Source organism: Salvelinus namaycush, chromosome 23 (assembly GCF_016432855.1).
Source record: "Salvelinus namaycush isolate Seneca chromosome 23, SaNama_1.0, whole genome shotgun sequence".
In the NCBI taxonomy this organism is placed as follows: Eukaryota; Metazoa; Chordata; class Actinopteri; order Salmoniformes; family Salmonidae; genus Salvelinus; species Salvelinus namaycush.
Window position 1 is genome coordinate 10,790,248 of NC_052329.1, and position 20,190 is coordinate 10,810,437.

The window sequence follows — 20,190 nt, forward strand, 5'->3', positions numbered from 1 at the left end:
GTGTGTGTGTGTGTGTGTGTGTGTGTGTGTGTGTGTGTGTGTGTGTGTGTGTGTGTGTGTGTGTGTGTGTGTGTGTGTGTGTGTGTGTGTGTGTGTGTGTGTGTGTGTGTGTGTGTGTGTGTGTGTGTGTGGCTGTGGGCAGAGAGGAGGAAGTTGGCATTTGGTCCCCTGGCCCAAAATTATCCCACTTCTGTTTGAGCAAAGGATTAGAATAAAGATGGAATGAACAGTTTTTTAGGGAGAGAGAGAAAGAGATGGAAGACTAATTCAGAGGGGAGATAAAGACATGTGCATAGGAGAGATGAAGGATACACTGGCAGAGGAGAGAGGGAGAGGAAGATAGTCTGGCAGAGGAGAGAGGGAGAGGAGGATAGTCTGGCAGAGGAGAGAGGGAGAGGAAGATAGTCTGGCAGAGGAAGAGGAGGATAGTCTGGCAGAGGAGAGTGGAAGAGGAGGATAGTCTGGCAGAGGAGAGAGGTAGAGGAGGATAGTCTGGCAGAGGAGAGAGGGAGAGGAGGATAGTCTGGCAGAGGAGAGAGGGAGAGGAGGATAGTCTGGCAGAGGAGAGAGGGAGAGGAAAGTCTGGCAGAGGAGAGAGGTAGAGGAGGATAGTCTGGCAGAGGAGAGAGGGAGAGGAGGATAGTCTGGCAGAGGAGAGAGGGAGAGGAGGATAGTCTGGCAGAGGAGAGAGGGAGAGGAGGATAGTCTGGCAGAGGAGAGAGGGAGAGGAGGATAGTCTGGCAGAGGAGAGAGGGAGAGGAAAGTCTGGCAGAGGAGAGAGGGAGAGGATAGTCTGGCAGAGGAAGAGGAGGATAGTCTGGCAGAGGAGAGTGGAAGAGGAGGATAGTCTGGCAGAGGAGAGAGGTAGAGGAGGATAGTCTGGCAGAGGAGAGAGGGAGAGGAGGATAGTCTGGCAGAGGAGAGGTAGAGGAGGATAGTCTGGCAGAGGAAGAGGAGGATAGTCTGGCAGAGGAGAGTGGAAGAGGAGGATAGTCTGGCAGAGGAGAGAGGTAGAGGAGGATAGTCTGGCAGAGGAGAGAGGTAGAGGAGGATAGTCTGGCAGAGGAGAGAGGGAGAGGAGGATAGTCTGGCAGAGGAGAGAGGGAGAGGAAAGTCTGGCAGAGGAGAGAGGAAGATAGGTGGGTTTTGGACAAGAGAGGGAAAATGTATATTAACAGGAGAAAGGGGAGAAGTGGAGGGCTAGTAAAGGACAGAGAGACAGATGGAGGTAAGATGTGTGGTAAAGGACAGAGGAGAGAGAGACAGATGGGGGAGAGGTGTGGTAGAGGACAGAAGAGAGAGAGACAGATGGGGGAGAGGTGTGGTAAAGGACAGAAGAGAGAGAGACAGATGGAGGTAAGATGTGTGGTAAAGGACAGAGGAGAGAGAGATAGATGGGGGAGAGGTGTGGTAGAGGACAGAAGAGAGAGAGACAGATGGGGGAGAGGTGTGGTAAAGGACAGAGGAGAGAGAGACAGATGGGGGAGAGGTGTGGTAGAGGACAGAGGAGAGAGAGACAGATGGGGGAGAGGTGTGGTAGAGGACAGAGGAGAGATTGACAAATGGAGGGAGAGGACATAGGAGAGATGGAATGATGGAGGGAGAGGTGTGGTAGAGTACAGAGGTAGAGAGATGGAGAGGTGTGGTAGAGGACTGAGGTAGAGAGCTGGACAGATGGAGGGAGAGGTGTGGTAGAGGACAGAGGTAGAGAGATGGAGAGGTGTGGTAGAGGACTGAGGTAGAGAGCTGGACAGATGGAGGGAGAGGTGTGGTAGAGGACAGAGGTAGAGAGATGGAGAGGTGTGGTAGAGGACTGAGGTAGAGAGCTGGACAGATGGAGGGAGAGGTGTGGTAGAGGACAGAGGAGAGAGAGACAGATGGGGGAGAGGTGTGGTAGAGGACAGAGGAGAGAGAGACAGATGGGGGAGAGGTGTGGTAGAGGACAGAGGAGAGATTGACAAATGGAGGGAGAGGACATAGGAGAGATGGAATGATGGAGGGAGAGGTGTGGTAGAGTACAGAGGTAGAGAGATGGAGAGGTGTGGTAGAGGACTGAGGTAGAGAGCTGGACAGATGGAGGGAGAGGTGTGGTAGAGGACAGAGGTAGAGAGATGGAGAGGTGTGGTAGAGGACTGAGGTAGAGAGCTGGACAGATGGAGGGAGAGGTGTGGTAGAGGACAGAGGTAGAGAGATGGAGAGGTGTGGTAGAGGACTGAGGTAGAGAGCTGGACAGATGGAGGGAGAGGTGTGGTAGAGGACAGAGGTAGAGAGATGGAGAGGTGTGGTAGAGGACTGAGGTAGAGAGCTGGACAGATGGAGGGAGAGGTGTGGTAGAGGACAGAGGTAGAGAGATGGAGAGGTGTGGTAGAGGACTGAGGTAGAGAGCTGGACAGATGGAGGGAGAGGTGTGGTAGAGGACAGAGGTAGAGAGATGGAGAGGTGTGGTAGAGGACTGAGGTAGAGAGCTGGACAGATGGAGGGAGAGGTGTGGTAGAGGACAGAGGTAGAAAGAGGGGGGGGGCTTGTTTTCCTCTGCCTGGTGTCAGGCCATCACCTTACATTTTCAATCTGTTTTACCTGTCAGGTGTTGAAGGTGTTAATGAAGACACACTGGAGAGCTGAGAGGCAAGGGACACACACACATGCATACTGTACATACGCATACACACACAAGCGTACACACACACATACGCATACACACACACACAGAAGAATAGACATGTATACACAGCGACAGGGCTAGTGATCCTAGCATTTACCACTATTCCATGCCCACACACACTCACACACACACACACACACACACACACACACACACACACACACACACACACACACACACACACACACACACACACACACACACACACACACACACACACACACACACACACACACACATATACATACACACATACAAACACACATACACTACATGACCAAAAGTGGACACCTGCCATTTCAAAATCATGGGCATTAATATGGAGTTGGTCCCCCCTTTCCTCCTATAACAGCCTCTACTCTTCTGGGAAGGCTTTCCACGAGATGTTGGAACATTACTGAAGGAACTTGCTTCCATTCAGCCACAAGAGCATTAGTGAGGTTGGGCACTGATGTTGGGTGATTAGGCCTGACTAGGCCTGACTCGCTGTCAGTGTTCCAATTCATCCCAAAGGTGTTCGATGGGGTTGAGGTCAGGGCTCTGTGCAGATTAGTCAAGTTCTTCCACACTGATCTCGACAAACCATTTCTGTATGGACCTTGCTTTGTGCATGGGGGCATTGTCATGCTGAAACAGGAAAGGGCCTCCCCAAACTGTTGACACAAAGTTAGAAGCGCAGAATTGTCTAGAATGTCATTGAATGCTGTAGCGTTAAAATTTCCCTTCACTTGAACTAAGGGGCCTAGCCCAAACCATGAAAACAGGCCCCAGACCATTATTCCTCCTCCACCAAACTTTACAGTTGGCACTATGCATTCGGCAGGTAGCGTTCTCCTGGCAGCCGCCAAAATCAGATGCGTCCGTCAGACTGCCAGATGGTGAAGCGTGATTCATCACTCCAGAGAATGCGTTTCCGTTTCTCTAGAGTTCAATGGTGGCGAACTTTACACCACTCCACCCGACACTTGGCATTGCGCATGGTGATCTTAGGCTTGTGTACAGCTGCTCGGCCATGGAAACCCATTTTATGAAGCTGCCTGTGAGCAGTTCTTGTGCTGACGTTGCTTCCAGAGGAAGTTCGGAACTCTGTAGTGCAACCGAGGACAGTCTATTTTTATTACGCGCTACGCGCCGTTCAGTACAGCGTCTCTAGCGGGGCAGAAATTTGACGAACTGACTTGTTGGAAAGGTGGCATCCTATGACGGTGCCACGTTGAAAATCACTGAGCTCTTAAGTAAGACCATTCTACTGCCAATGTCTGTCCAGATTGCATGGCTGTGTGCTCAATTTTATACACTGGTCAGCAACGGGTGTGGTTGAAATAACCGAATCAACTAATTTGAAGGGGTGTCCACATACTTTTGTATATACTGTATAGTGTACATACACACAAATAGAGACAGGTGTAGGCTTAGCACGAAGTCGAGTCCAATGAGCCATTGCCAGTTTTTCCTCAGTTGCTGTGAAATAATCTGCCTATCATTTTCTCTCATCTCTCTCCCTCACTCCGCCTCATACACAAACACATTTGGCAGAACCTGCCCTATCTTTCTACTCCCTAGTCCCTGGCCAAATTTGAACAGTATCAATGAGCGATGGTGGCCCACCGGTGCCAAAAGACCTGAGTGGAAAAATGTAGGTGCCGTTCTGTGAAGCATTTTACATGACTTCTTCCTCTGCAACAAAACTTCTCTCCAATGAGAGCAAGAGAACATTTTGCCTCTAAGCATTTTAGTTTGGATTACACGGTGTGTATGCAGGGAACTCAGTTCAGACAGACTCATAAAGCCTTGCATATTTTACCATTTCAATGGCCAGAAGATCACCCTGTATAAGCTTCTGATCCCCGATAAGACTTCTGAACTCCACACACCCTCCAACATTGGAACTACACAATCACACAGAAACACACACACATACAAAAAAGTTTACTTTGGGATTTCAGTTGTCAAGATGATAGCAAAGCAGTCATCTGGCTGCTGATTGGCTGTCTGACTGATCTGAAGAGTCAATCATAAATGCTGTTTCAGCAGGATTCTCTAGGGCACATCACTACAGGCTCATAAAGTTCCCTGAAACAAATATCTTCACAACAGCTATTCATAGACATATCTTTGTCACAATGATTTTCTCCCTCTCCTCCTCTCTCTCCTCCCATCCTTCCTCTCTTCTTCTCTCCTATGTTTTCCCCTCTCCTCATCTCCTCTTTTCATACCCTCTCCCTCTCTCCTCTTCCCCTCTCCCTCTCTTCTCTCTCCTCTCTTCCTCCTCTCCTCTCTCTCTTCCCCTGAAGGTAAACTGCATTGAGAGCGATGTCACCTGAGGCAGTCCTACAGTGTGAACCATCCTACCTCTCTTACTCCATCAGCTCCACATGCATCCTGTATATTCTGTTCCTGCTCATCCCAAAGTGCCAGCTCCTTTTACACCATTATTTTTAATGGTGTGGAAGCACTAGTCACTAGACATACTACAGTAGCAATGGGCTATAAGTAGGTGAGGCTCCTCTACAGAGAGAGATACAATGAACTCTGTGACTTCATTGGAATTATGTAACACTGAATTAATAGTCTTATTGATTTTTCGTTGTGAATTGGAGTCATCAGCCTTGGGTAGAGATATTTACATTGTAAGGGGAAGCTACAGTACGTGACTGATGCTAATTCCAGTCATTCACCCAGAAGATATCATGATACTATAGTGCTTTGTTGCTCCTCCATATAAAGAAAGGCCCCATGGCCAGAGGCAGGGCCAAACGACTGGCTGCTATAGAGAATAGGCCTGAAGGATAAGTACTATCCTCTGGGGTATTAAAAGGGTCGTAAACTCTAATAGGGATATTTGAACGCATTGAACTCTAAATGGCCTTGCATGAGAGGAGCGTGGACACATGCTTTTTCTCCCCCAGGCCATTCTACACAGGGAAGTAGAAAATAGAAACTATTGATTTCCAGTGTGCTTTTATGTGATTGCCTTAGCTGTGTTCTGTTTGTGTTTTGGTCCATTTTTTCTTCTCTTTCATTCGTTGCCTGTCCTTATACAGGGAGGCCAGGGCTTTTGTGGTGCTTGGACGTACATTAATAGAATACATAGTGCTTGTGATTCATTAATGTCTTGGAGTAGGCTAAAGACCATAACACAGAGTGAACTGGGTAACTACCACAAGGGATAGTTCACCCAAATTACAAAATGGCACATTGGTTTCCTTACCCTGTAAGCAATCTATGGACAAGGTTTGCCAGCAATTCATGCTTTGGTTTAGTTTTCCTGGCTCTGTTTCTACATGCTAATGTTTTAGCATTTGTGGCACAAATCCCATTCAAGTCATCAGACTGATATTATATATTTTTGCGCATCATGTCCAAAACATCCAAACGTTTCTAAAATTGATTGTGAAGCTCAACAAAGTCACATATAAATGATTTGAACATGAAAAATTAAAAAAATATCAGTCCCATGACTTGGATTTTTGCCACAAATGCTAAAACGTTAGCGTGTGGCAACAGTGCCAGGGAAAGCAAAGCATGGATTGGTCATACCTTTTAATTTAGTAATTTGGGTAAACTATCTCATAAGGGAATCCTTATACATTATAAAATAAACATTTGTGAAAGATTATTGGAATCTGTGTGGGTTGCTGGACAGGTAGGAGGACTGACAATAGTGAAGGTGAACAGTTGGTCAGGGGTCAGGTGACAGAAGATTGGATGAGACTTGAGGCAGGAATTCCTTTAACCACAACAAAGTGGTATATTTACTGGGTAGTTTGTCTGTGGTTGATTCATGGATGCACAGAATGTCTGGATTAGACATATTTGAGGGAGAGAAAGCAGCGAGGTCAGGCGATGGCGATTTCCTCCTTTTAATGAGTTGAGATCTGTCAGACATTTCCACCTGACCTAATTAAAGCGCCCCTGGCCCAGCTGAGCAAGTGGCCATGAATTAAAGGATTCTTCCACCAACTCCATGGGCCTTTTCTACAATTTGTCTTCTGCAATTCTCTGCATTCACAACAACAGATGGTAGTTCAAGACAAACACATTGGCACAATCATGACATTGTTAATTGAAAGTGAAAAGTGTACGTTTAGCCAGGTAGCACATGGACTCACACTAGCTTCTATATCTATAAAGCCTACCATCTGCATAGAAACTGAATCTACCATCTGCATAGAAACAGAGTCTACCATCTGCATAGAAACTGAATCTACCATCTGCATAGAAACTAAGTCTACCATCTGCATAGAAACTGAATCTACCATCTGCATAGAAACCAAATATACCCTCTGCATATAAACTGAGTCTACCATCTGCATAGAAACTGAGTCTACCATCTGCATAGAAACTGAATCTACCATCTGCATAGAAACTAAATCTACCATCTGCATAGAAACTGAGACTACCATCTGCATAGAAACTGAATCTACCATCTGCATAGAAACTGAATCAACCATCTGCATAGAAACTGAGTCTACCATCTGCATAGAAACTGAGTCTACCATCTGCATAGAAACTAAATCTACCATCTGCATAGAAACTGAGTCTACCATCTGCATAGAAACTGAATCTACCATCTGCATAGAAACTGATTTAGAAAAATATATCATCAATCATTAGGACTACTTTTAGCAACTGTTGCCATGTCTACAAAGAAGGATTTATAACTGGGAATAAAAAGCTACTTTATCTTACCCAGGAACATCCCTCCATCTCTCTATCCCTCCATCCATCCCTCCATCTCTCTATCCCTCCCTCCCTCCATCCATCCATCCATCCATCCCTCCCTCCCTCCATCCATCCATCCATCCATCCATCCATCCATCCATCCATCCATCCATCCATCCATCTCTCTATCCCTCCATCTCTCTATCCCTCCATCCATCCATCCCTCCATCTCTCTATCCCTCCATCCATCCATCCCTCCATCTCTCTATCCCTCCATCCATCCATCCCTCCATCTCTCTATCCCTCCATCCATCTCTCCATCTTTCTATCCCTCCATCCATCCATCTCTCTATCCCTCCATCCATCCATCCCCCCATCTCTCTATCCCTCCATGCATCCATCCCTCCATCTCTCTATCCCTCCATCCATCCATCTCTCTATCCCTCCATCCATCCATCCCTCCATCTCTCTATCCCTCCATCCATCCATCCCTCCATCTCTCTATCCCTCCATCCCTCCATCCCTCCATCTCTCTATCCCTCCATCCATCCATCCCTCCATCTCTCTATCCCTCCATCCATCCATCCCTCCATCTCTCTATCCCTCCACCCCTCCATCTCTCTATCCCTTCATCCATCCATCCCTCCATCTTTCCGACGGAGTCCTGTATAATAGTGGTCTCAGTGGGAGAAACATCTGCAGTGTTGTGTTTATGCTGATTGGCTGTTTGATTGCTGTTAGCTCTCTGTAATTGGCTGACAGTAGGTGATGGAGTAGTGGTCACATGCCTGTTTAACTGATTGATATTTCCTGCTGTTGTCTGGGAGTGTGTTTGCTGTAATGTTTCTTGTGTTGGTGATGTGTTGGGTGGTGGTCTGTTATGGACTGTTGGCTAGAGGTTGGTTGGTGGTCTGTTATGGACTGTTGGCTAGAGGTTGGTTGGTGGTCAGTTATGGACTGTTGGTTAGAGGTTGGGTGGTGGTCTGTTATGGACTGTTGGCTAGAGGTTGGGTGGTGGTCTGTTATGGACTGTTGGCTAGAGGTTGGTTGGTGGTCTGTTATGGACTGTTGGCTAGAGGTTGGGTGGTGGTCTGTTATGGACTGTTGGCTAGAGGTTGGGTGGTGGTCTGTTATGGACTGTTGGCTAGAGGTTGGGTGGTGGTCTGTTATGGACTGTTGGCTAGAGGTTGGGTGGTGGTCTGTTATGGACTGTTGGCTAGAGGTTGGTTGGTGGTCTGTTGGCTAGAGGTTGGTTGGTGGTCTGTTATGGACTGTTGGCTAGAGGTTGGTTGGTGGTCTGTTATGGACTGTTGGTGATGTGTTGGGTGGTGGTCTGTTATGGACTGTTGGCTAGAGGTTGGTTGGTGGTCTGTTATGGACTGTTGGTGATGTGTTGGTTGGTGGTCTGTTATGGACTGTTGGTTAGAGGTTGGGTGGTGGTCTTATGGACTGTTGGCTAGAGGTTGGTTGGTGGTCTGTTATGGACTGTTGGCTAGAGGTTGGGTGGTGGTCTTATGGACTGTTGGCTAGAGGTTGGGTGGTGGTCTGTTATGGACTGTTGGCTAGAGGTTGGTTGGTGGTCTGTTATGGACTGTTGGCTAGAGGTTGGTTGGTGGTCTGTTATGGACTGTTGGCTAGAGGTTGGTTGGTGGTCTGTTATGGACTGTTGGCTAGAGGTTGGTTGGTGTTCTGTTATGGACTGTTGGTTAGAGGTTGGTTGGTGGTCTGTTATGGACTGTTGGCTAGAGGTTGAGAGGTGGTCTGTTATGGACTGTTGGTGATGTGTTGGGTGGTGGTCTGTTATGGACTGTTGGCTAGAGGTTGGTTGGTGGTCTGTTATGGACTGTTGGCTAGAGGTTGGTTGGTGGTCTTATGGACTGTTGGTTAGAGGTTGGTTGGTGGTCTGTTATGGACTGTTGGTTAGAGGTTGGTTGGTGGTCTGTTATGGACTGTTGGTGATGTGTTGGGTGGTGGTCTGTTATGGACTGTTGGCTAGAGGTTGGGTGGTGGTCTGTTATGGACTGTTGGTTAGAGGTTGGTTGGTGGTCTGTTATGGACTGTTGGCTAGAGGTTGGGTGGTGGTCTGTTATGGACTGTTGGCGATGTGTTGGGTGGTGGTCTGTTATGGACTGTTGGTTAGAGGTTGGTTGGTGGTCTGTTATGGACTGTTGGTTAGAGGTTGGGTGGTGGTCTGTTATGGACTGTTGGCTAGAGGTTGGTTGGTGGTCTGTTATGGACTGTTGGTTAGAGGTTGGTTGGTGGTCTGTTATGGACTGTTGGTGATGTGTTGGGTGGTGGTCTTATGGACTGTTGGTTAGAGGTTGGTTGGTGGTCTGTTATGGACTGTTGGTTAGAGGTTGGTTGGTGGTCTGTTATGGACTGTTGGTGATGTGTTGGGTGGTGGTCTGTTATGGACTGTTGGTTAGAGGTTGGTTGGTGGTCTGTTATGGACTGTTGGTTAGAGGTTGGTTGGTGGTCTGTTATGGACTGTTGGTGATTTGTTGGGTGGTGGTCTGTTATGGACTGTTGGTTAGAGGTTGGTTGGTGGTCTGTTATGGACTGTTGGCTAGAGGTTGGGTGGTGGTCTGTTATGGACTGTTGGCTAGAGGTTGGGTGGTGGTCTGTTATGGACTGTTGGTTAGAGGTTGGGTGGTGGTCTGTTATGGACTGTTGGTTAGAGGTTGGTTGGTGGTCTGTTATGGACTGTTGGCTAGAGGTTGGTTGGTGGTCTGTTATGGACTGTTGGTGATGTGTTGGGTGGTGGTCTGTTATGGACTGTTGGTTAGAGGTTGGGTGGTGGTCTGTTATGGACTGTAGGCTAGAGATTGGTTGGTAGTCTGTTATGGACTGTTGGTGATGTGTTGGGTGGTGGTCTGTTATGGACTGTTGGTTAGAGGTTGGTTGGTGGTCTGTTATGGACTGTTGGTTAGAGGTTGGTTGGTGGTCTGTTATGGACTGTTGGCTAGAGGTTGGTTGGTGGTCTGTTATGGACTGTTGGTGATGTGTTGGGTGGTGGTCTGTTATGGACTGTTGGTTAGAGGTTGGTTGGTGGTCTGTTATGGACTGTTGGTTAGAGGTTGGGTGGTGGTCTGTTATGGACTGTTGGCTAGAGGTTGGTTGGTGGTCTGTTATGGACTGTTGGTTAGAGGTTGGTTGGTGGTCTGTTATGGACTGTTGGCGATGTGTTGGGTGGTGGTCTGTTATGGACTGTTGGTTAGAGGTTGGTTGGTGGTCTGTTATGGACTGTTGGTTAGAGGTTGGGTGGTGGTCTGTTATGGACTGTTGGCTAGAGGTTGGTTGGTGGTCTGTTATGGACTGTTGGTTAGAGGTTGGTTGGTGGTCTGTTATGGACTGTTGGTGATGTGTTGGGTGGGGGTCTTATGGACTGTTGGTTAGAGGTTGGTTGGTGGTCTGTTATGGACTGTTGGTTAGAGGTTGGTTGGTGGTCTGTTATGGACTGTTGGTGATGTGTTGGGTGGTGGTCTGTTATGGACTGTTGGTTAGAGGTTGGTTGGTGGTCTGTTATGGACTGTTGGCTAGAGGTTGGTTGGTGGTCTGTTATGGACTGTTGGTGATGTGTTGGGTGGTGGTCTGTTATGGACTGTTGGTTAGAGGTTGGTTGGTGGTCTGTTATGGACTGTTGGCTAGAGGTTGGTTGGTGGTCTGTTATGGACTGTTGGCGATGTGTTGGGTGGTGGTCTGTTATGGACTGTTGGTTAGAGGTTGGTTGGTGGTCTGTTATGGACTGTTGGTTAGAGGTTGGGTGGTGGTCTGTTATGGACTGTTGGCTAGAGGTTGGTTGGTGGTCTGTTATGGACTGTTGGTTAGAGGTTGGTTGGTGGTCTGTTATGGACTGTTGGTGATGTGTTGGGTGGTGGTCTTATGGACTGTTGGTTAGAGGTTGGTTGGTGGTCTGTTATGGACTGTTGGTTAGAGGTTGGTTGGTGGTCTGTTATGGACTGTTGGTGATGTGTTGGGTGGTGGTCTGTTATGGACTGTTGGTTAGAGGTTGGTTGGTGGTCTGTTATGGACTGTTGGCTAGAGGTTGGTTGGTGGTCTGTTATGGACTGTTGGTGATGTGTTGGGAGGTGGTCTGTTATGGACTGTTGGTTAGAGGTTGGTTGGTGGTCTGTTATGGACTGTTGGCTAGAGGTTGGTTGGTGGTCTGTTATGGACTGTTGGCTAGAGGTTGTGTGGTGGTCTGTTATGGACTCTTGGTGATGTGTTGGGTGGTGGTCTGTTATGGACTGTTGGCTAGAGGTTGGTTGGTGGTCTGTTATGGACTGTTGGCTAGAGGTTGGGTGGTGGTCTGTTATGGACTGTTGGTTAGAGGTTGGTTGGTGGTCTGTTATGGACTGTTGGCTAGAGGTTGGTTGGTGGTCTGTTATGGACTGTTGGTTAGAGGTTGGTTGGTGGTCTGTTATGGACTGTTGGCTAGAGGTTGGGTGGTGGTCTGTTATGGACTGTTGGCTAGAGGTTGGGTGGTGGTCTGTTATGGACTGTTGGCTAGAGGTTGAGTGGTGATGGTGTGTGTGTGTTGTTTTGGCCCTGTTCCTGTGTCTGTGCTGAGTTATTGACATGTATCCTGCTGGTGTTTTGTGACTAACTATATCGACATAGGGGAAGTGGGTGTTTGGGGCCTCACACACTGTCGGCACTCCTAAACACCCAACCTGCCCCTGAGCAGTCAGTGTAAAACAGTACTGATTTGTTTAGGACCCTGTGAGTCGTCCAGTGTACTGCCTGTAGAGAAGAGATTAAGGCTCATGGTCTGATGCACAACAAATAGCTATTAGGTACACATCCTAAAACGTATTCGGGTCCAGAATGCAGCAGTACAGCCATATTGTGTTGTGGACTGGAGCTGTGTGATGAGTATAGTTGTCTTTCCGCAGACTCACAGAGCAGAGAGTGTATTCTGTGTCCTCTTTCAGTCAGAGAGACAGTGGGTTCTCTCTGTCAGTCAAAGAGACAGTGGGTTCTCTCTGTCAGTCAGAGAGACAGTGGGTTCTCTCTGTCAGTCAGAGAGACAGTGGGTTCTCTCTGTCAAGGATGACATTAACTCCCTCAGAATAGCCTTTATGTAATTAAGGGTGAAGGGACAAGGTTGAGCTAATCATGTCTGAGTCCCCCCTCTGTGCTCATGGAGAAGAGTATTTTTAATTAAAATCTCCTGTACACACACACACACACACACACACACACACACACACACACACACACACACACACACACACACACACACACACACACACACACACACACACACACACACACACACACCGAATCTCACGCCACTTTGGTTTCTCCAGCTCTGGCTCTAGCCAGTAGCCAGAACACACACGCTAGATTAGAATGCATTCTTCAGAAACGGACAGACAGCTTCTCTTCTAGTGTGTGTTTTTTTCATTCCTCGTCTGACTAATTTCATGAAGAGCATAATTACAGTGTTTTCAATTTGGCCTCAACTCTGGAGCTTCGTGGCTGACAGTCTCTCTCTGCCCTGCAGCTGAGAGGGCCGGGGGAGGAGAAGGTGTGAGAGAAATATGTGTGTAAAGTGCAGAGAGGAGGTTGTGGGGCAATCAAGAGCCAAGTGGTGTGTGTGTGATGGGTACAGGGAGAGAGAAGCAGAGGTACGGTAGGGCCTTATGCATAACTAGGTAATTAGATGCAAAATCTGAATTCTATAAAGAACCGCTAGCCTACAGTAACTAACCACACAATTTCAATAAACCCATTACTGATATTATTATATTATGTTATTACTGTTGGTATAAACTTGTTATTATCTCTGTAAGCTGCTCAACTGCTGTAATACTGCATGTACTAGTACCAGTCAGTTAATGTATAATTACAGTTCTAAAACGATTGAGTAACATTGATTTTGTATGATTTGATTAGATAGCTGTCTATCGTGCGGTGTGTGTTCAAACAGTAGGAGGATGAAAGTCATGTCAGTGCTGATTTAGAGCGAGGGTTCTGGCATTACTGCTGTGTGTGTGTGTGTGTGTGTGTGTGTGTGTGTGTGTGTGTGTGTGTGTGTGTGTGTGTGTGTGTGTGTGTGTGTGTGTGTGTGTGTGTGTGTGTGTGTGTGTGTGTGTGTGTTTGGTCACTCTCCAGCAGTGAAATCAGAGCTTGCCTTAGGCAGTGCCCATGTTCCCGTCCTCCCAAACGTTCTTCTCCCCTGCCACCATCCCTTCATCCATCTCTGCTCTCCTCTCTGCTCTTATCAACAACCTCAGACAGATATTCTCCACCTCCACATCTCACACACTTAAGGGTGCTGTTTGGTCACTATCCAGCTGTGTGTGTGCGTGTGTTTGGTCACTATCCAGCTGTGTGTGTGTGTGTGTATGTTTGGTCACTATCCAGCTGTGTGTGTGTGCGTGCTTTGACCCATGAGTGTGTTGTGAGCCGGTTCGTCTTATCAGGGATGCTCTGTCAGGTCTGATAATGACTGGGGTCCCCCAGAGAGTTTTGGCCCTCAGGCTACAGAAACACACACCACCACTGGTACTACTGATAATAACTGCAGTTAGTCCCCTTGATATCATTTCTTAGCGCGGCTGACTCAGTGCCCCTCTGTAGAACTTAAACCAAGACATCTAGTTCCTGCTCCTTCTCACTGCCATCTACTCATAATGTCTCACTCGTCTGCATCCATTAGATTAAAACGTGGCCCTGCCCAGTCTCTCCTTGAAGACTGCCAGGCCATTGCCTGGGTTTTTCTAATCATAAATCTATCTCATAAAAGGCTAATGTGACACAGAGACACATATTTAGCTAACAATTTAGCACAGCAAATAGGGTGGCGAGTCCCACAGCTCTGCCAAGTGCCAGCCCCCCAACATCTGTTCCTGTTACCATGCTGCTGCCGAGCCGAAGCGGAGCTGGGGCCAACGGTTCAAAGCTAATCTGTCCCTCAGAAAGGCTCTCCTCTGCTGGGGGATCTGATATCAGCCTGGAGGTGTGACAAGCAGCTAGCAGCCCAGCGCGACGCCATGTCTTTATTCATTCAACTTTGAAAAAGACGACGTCTGCCATGACAGTCAACGCTGGTCACCTTGACCCCTCCGCTCCCTGAGCTAATATGTAATCACGAATTGGGTGTAGGGGTTCCTTGTCCTGCCAAGCACTGAGGTGGAAGAGTTGAGCATATCTTTAGTTATACCTTAGTAATGGGAAACTTCTTCACTTGGCTGTGCCCTTACAATAAAAGATTGCAGTTTTGAAACTGCAGTAAAAGTGCAGTAACTGCAGTCGACTGTGATATTTCGGGCGCAGTAATTGCAGAATAACTGCAGTTACACTACAAAATTGTTGTAGTAAATAGTATTTTGTTCACAGTATTTGCAGTGTCCTGCAGCTATAGCGTGCACGTTCGGGAGTAGGCCACACCCTCTGGTGATGTCAGCGTTGCCTTTCTGAATGGTACGGGGATGAACGTCTTTGCGGGGCAGCAGAGTGGAGATGGTGATGTGGGAGTTGTCTCTGTCTCTGTCTCTGTCTCTGTCTCTGTCTCTGTCTCTGTCTCTGTCTCTGTCTCTGTCTCTGTCTCTCTCTCTCTCTCTCTCTCTCTGTCTCTCTCTCTCTGTCTCTCTCTCTCTCTTTCTTTCTCTCTCTCTCTCTCTTTCTCTCTCTCTCTCTCTCTCTCTCTCCATCTTGCTCTCTTTCTCTCTCTCTGTCTCCCCCTCCCTCCCTCCCTCTCTCTCCCTCCTTCTCTCCATCTCACTCTCTTTTTATCTCTCTTTCTCACTCTCTCTCGCTCTCTCACACCCTCTCTCTCACTATCACTCTCACTCTCTCTTTCTCTCTCTCTCACTCACTCTCTCTCACGCTCTCTCTCTCTCACTCCACTGTGGCCAAATTGTCATTTCAACACTCCTACTGTAGAAGGAGCTGGGATAATGTTTGACCGGGATGAAAGGGAAGAGAAAGGGAAGGAGGGGAAAATAAAGTTGCTCTTATCACAACTGGCCAGCAGCGATGCGCACACAAAGCTCTGGCGGAATCCAATTTAGTCCTTCCTGTTAATTTAAATGATTATCGGCGCAATTAGCCGTCTCAGGTCAGACTTTAAAGCTCGTGCTAAGTGATTTCCTCAAATCCCCCAGTAAAACGCGGGCAAGCGCCACGCTTCTAAAGCACTCGCCTCGCCAACTCCAAAACAGACTCCACCTTATCCAATCTGCTCATAAATGTCAGACGACTTGTTTTGGTCTACCTCATTGTTTAGCTTTGTAAATGAATGTTCTGTTCCTTCGTTGTTGCTCAGACAAAACATGGTGACTTTGAGAGGCAGTGTTTCTTTTTTTTATCAAGCTTTTAGTTATTAAATTGGTAATTGTTTGTATGGTCTGGAGTGACAACGCGTGATGGGAGTGAGCCACATACTGTGGGCAGGTTGGTTTGTCCTTGGCATCTTCAGGAGAGTGATTAGTTGTTGAATGAGTGAGTTTGTTAGTCCTGCTCCAGAGAGGGGGGCTTTGTGGGAGACTCTGCTGTGGATACTTATTGTTGTTGTTGTTTCTCTCCCTGTCTGCTCCAAAATTGAACTGGAACCTTCCAGGGAATTGTTATTGCTGAGGTATTCTTTACAGTGCTCAACTAGTGGGAGAAGTCAAATCCCCAGTGCTGCTGAGTCTGATTACGTGAGCCCACTGCACATGCTGTAAAAATGTATGTATGCTCAGATGAGTCTGCATATCTCCACAACAGTATAACACTCTCTCACATTAAGAAATCAACGAACCCCTCCTCTCTCCGCCACTACTTTTTTACTTTTAACGGTCAAGTGGAAATCAAGTGGTAGTAAATACACAGTCCCTCACCTCTCTCCCCTCCTCTCCCTCTCTCTCTCTTTCCAGGGGAGATCTGTGCGTTTAAGATCCATGGTCTGGAGGCTCCATTCGAGGCAGTGGTGCTGAACGGGACGTCTGGTGAGGGCCAGCTGAGAGCCAGGGGCCTAGTGGACTGTGAGCTGCAAAAGGAGTACACCTTTATCATCCAGGCCCATGACTGTGGAGCAGGACCTGGGGGCACCGGGGGGAAGAAGTCACACAAGTGAGTTTATGAGGCAGGATGTATTTTTGTGTGTTGGTCTTTATGAAGCATATTAATTCAATACCATGCTCCCTGCAACACTGCACTCTGAAGCCAAGCCTACTGTGATCAAATAACATTTCGTTACTGGAAGTAACAGAAGTGCATGTCATTCTGGCTGCAAAAGGTCTTAGGGACATCCCACTTTCTCCTTGACCCCCTTCACCTCAATGTCTGATCCTGGCTGACCCCAGGTACTTCCCTGTCGTGTTTCAGCAGTGTAGGATGAAAACAGACAGTATATTATTTGTGGTGCACTGATGAAAATGATTTACCACACTTACAGGAGCACCTATGAGCTGAGGATTCTTCTGATATTTCTTTCTCCACGGTCTCTTATGACTGTGTCATTTTCACTCTGTGTGTGTCTCTCCTCACTCTCTCTCTGCTCACACCTCTCACCTTCCTCAGCGGGAGCTCACACAGAAAACTAGCATCTCCTTCACACACACAAACACACGCACCAGGCCTGCAATTATAGCAGCAGGTGTGTGTAAAGGTACGGTACACATTGTCCTGGGTCGTATTTTTCAGGTTATCCCTGCATCCCTGATTGTGGGACGTATGAAGAAACCCAACTAAACGTAGACATACATTCTATGACACAGGTTCTTTGTGCGCACCTAGGGATGACGGTCTTAGCTTGAATAGCCTGTCCTTCGCATGCGTTCCTTCTGTTGTCTGTGTCCCGGAGGAGCAGTCTGGCCTTTTCAGGGATCCAGACGAGCGGAGAGGAGAGCGTCAGTGAGCGTGACTCTCACATTTAGAGGAGAAAAACAATCCCTGCCTATGGCTCAGCCCAAATTACACATGACATGTCAGCTCTGCAGAAGAGAACAGGCCACAGGATCAGAGATGACACATGGGCCGTCAAGCTCTCTCTCTCTCTCTCTCTCTCTCTCTCTCTCTCTCTATTATTTTTTTGCTGCTGCTGCTTTTTATCTTGTTCCTCTATCCTACAGTACATATATCCTACCAAAATATTTCCTATGTTTCCTATATATGTACTTTATCTCCTCTATCATATTGAGTAGTGTATGAGAAAGGCAAGAAAAGGTTGAACAAGTTGACCAACCTACATAAAATGTTGTTTACCTCACTCTTTGCCTCATTCCTTCCTCTCTCGTTACCTTTGGCTCTAGTTCATATAATTATATAACCGTGTAGGTAATACTCTTGTCACAAAATGACTCTTAGGCCTTGAGTCATGTTATGCTGTGGTTAACTGTGTAGTTGGCTCTCAATCAGACAGATGTTGAATGTTTTCACAGCTTTGTCGTTGAAAGGTACAGTGAGCCAAGATTCCCTCCTTGATAACAATGAGTATCACCCAGAACGACTCGGTTACATTACCAATTTATCATTGGTGTATTGTAACTCACATTTTATGTACTGTATCTCAGATGTTATTGTAACGTCTGCGTCCAACTCACACTCCCAAACACTTAGATCCCCGGAACGCAGCCCACTTTCCAGCTCTCTCTCCAGATCCCAACCACCTGAATTCTAATCACCTGTTCACACACCTGCATGTCATTATCCCACACTATTTAGTTCAGTTCCTTGCACCCCATCACTGTGAGGTATTGTTTGTTTTGAGACACACTTTTTTGGAGCTCTGTTTTTCCCTTCCTGCTCTCCTCACGTGTATGATAGTTTTTGCCTGCCTCATTCACAACACCTTTTGCCTATTCCCTGCCTGTACTGTTGCCATTTTTGGACCTACCGTGTATGACCTTTTGCCTGCCCCTGGACCCAGCTACCTGCCTCCTCCTATGGTCCTGTTGAAACCAGCTCTCTGTCTTCCTCATGTTCATTACAGTTATTCTGTATTGTATGTAAGTTCTTTAACTCAAATCAGTATGGCAAAAAATATGGCTTATCACCAGTGGTGTAAAAAAATAAATATTTTTGGGATATCTGTACTTTACCTTACTATTTTTGACAACTTTTACTTTTACTTCTACATTCCTAAATAAAATATTGTACTTTTTACTCCATAGGTTTTCCCTGACACCCAAAAGCACTCACTACATTTTGAATGCTTGGCAGGACAGGAAAATTCTCCAATTCACACACTTATCAAGACAACATCCCTTGTCATCCCTACTGTCTTTGATCTGGCGGACTCACTAAACACAAATTCTTCATTTGTAAATTATGTCTGAGTGTTGGAGATAGCTCCTGGCTATCCGTAAATTAAAAAACAAGAAAATGGTGCAGTCTGACTTACTTAATATAAGGAATTTTAAAGTATTTATACTTTTACTTTTACTTTTGATACTTAAGTATATTTGAGCAATTACATGTACTTTTGATACTTAAGTATATTTCAAACCAAGTACTTTTAGACTTTTACTCAAGTATTTTACTGGGTGACTTTGACTTTCACATTTCTATTACTTTTACTCAAGTATGACAATTGGGTACTTTTTCCATCACTTCTTATCACCGTTGACTACCACTGAGTCACACAGATGGATTGTCCCACTGAACAATAATTCTGAATCAGAGCACTTTATTCTGAAAATCTATTTTAAACCTTTTTTGTCCATTTTAACCATGTGTGATGAAATGTTTTCAATTTACTGCTTTTTAAAATCCTAATGAAAGAATTATGCAAATGCATGATTAGTTCTGAATCACAGCACCACCACATTCATGGCAAATGTGTGTACCCAGACACAAAGTATTTCTAGATGTCATAATTTATTTGTACTTCTCTCACTTCCTGTGTGAATGTGTCACATCCTTTAACTTCCCCATCTCTCCCCATCTGCAGTGAGTGCTAGATTTATTACATGGATTAAGTGTTGGAGGAGGTTTAATGCCCCGGTCAGTGACGGTAGTAGCAGCTCATCTAGGATGTTAACCCCTGACCTCAACTCATTCTAAAGCCGCCATGTTTCTGCCTGTGCGGTGGTTGTCGTGAGGCGGTTATTAAACTTGTCACTTGTGATTCTGGGAAGGCCGTGTGTTCCTCACCTCCCTGCGCCGGAGGTTTGGGAATGACTAATTATCTCAACGGATGGCAGCACCTCCCCGCAACTGAAAGGATCGACACACACACACACACACACACACACACACACACACACACACACACACACACACACACACACACACACACACACACACACACACACACACACACACACACACATACACAGATGAATACTCACTCACACACACACATGCACACACACATACAGACATATACATGCCACCTCCCGGGTGGCGCAGTGGTCTAGGGCACTGCATCGCAGTGCTAGCTGCGCCACCAGAGTCTCTGGGTTCGCACCTAGGCTGGGCTGGGTTCGCGCCCAGGCTCTGTCGCAGCCGGCCGCAACCGGGAGGTCCGTGGGGCGACGCACAATTGGCATAGCGTCGTCCGGGTTAGGGAGGGTTTGGCCGGTAGGGATATCCTTGTCTCAGTATGTAAAATGTAATAAAATGTATGCACTCTACTGTAAGTCGCTCTGGATAAGAGCGTCTGCTAAATGACTAAAAATGTAAATGTAAATACATGCACACACACACACACATACATACATACATACTGTACACATACCGACACACGCACACACACTTACACACAAGCGAAGAGGATGTGAGCCAAGAGCTGTCACTCATTAGCAAAAGCTTTCATGATGCATTGTGATATCCAGTGCCTTCAGAAAGTATTCATACCCCTTGACTTAGTCCACTTCTTTTTTCTTTCTTTTTTTCTTAATTTCACCTTTATTTAACCAGGTAGGCTA

The 20,190-nt window shown here is 46.7% G+C and overlaps 1 protein-coding gene across 1 annotated transcript in view; it reads left to right on the forward strand.

Moving 5' to 3' along the window:
• LOC120018962 (calsyntenin-2-like) overlaps window positions 1-20,190 on the forward strand; it is a 96,429-nt gene that overhangs the window by 63,696 nt on the left and 12,543 nt on the right. Inside the window, exon 5 of the mRNA XM_038962171.1 lies at window positions 16,195-16,390. Coding sequence (XP_038818099.1) covers window positions 16,195-16,390 — 196 coding nt within the window. The remainder of the gene's footprint in view (window positions 1-16,194; window positions 16,391-20,190) is intronic.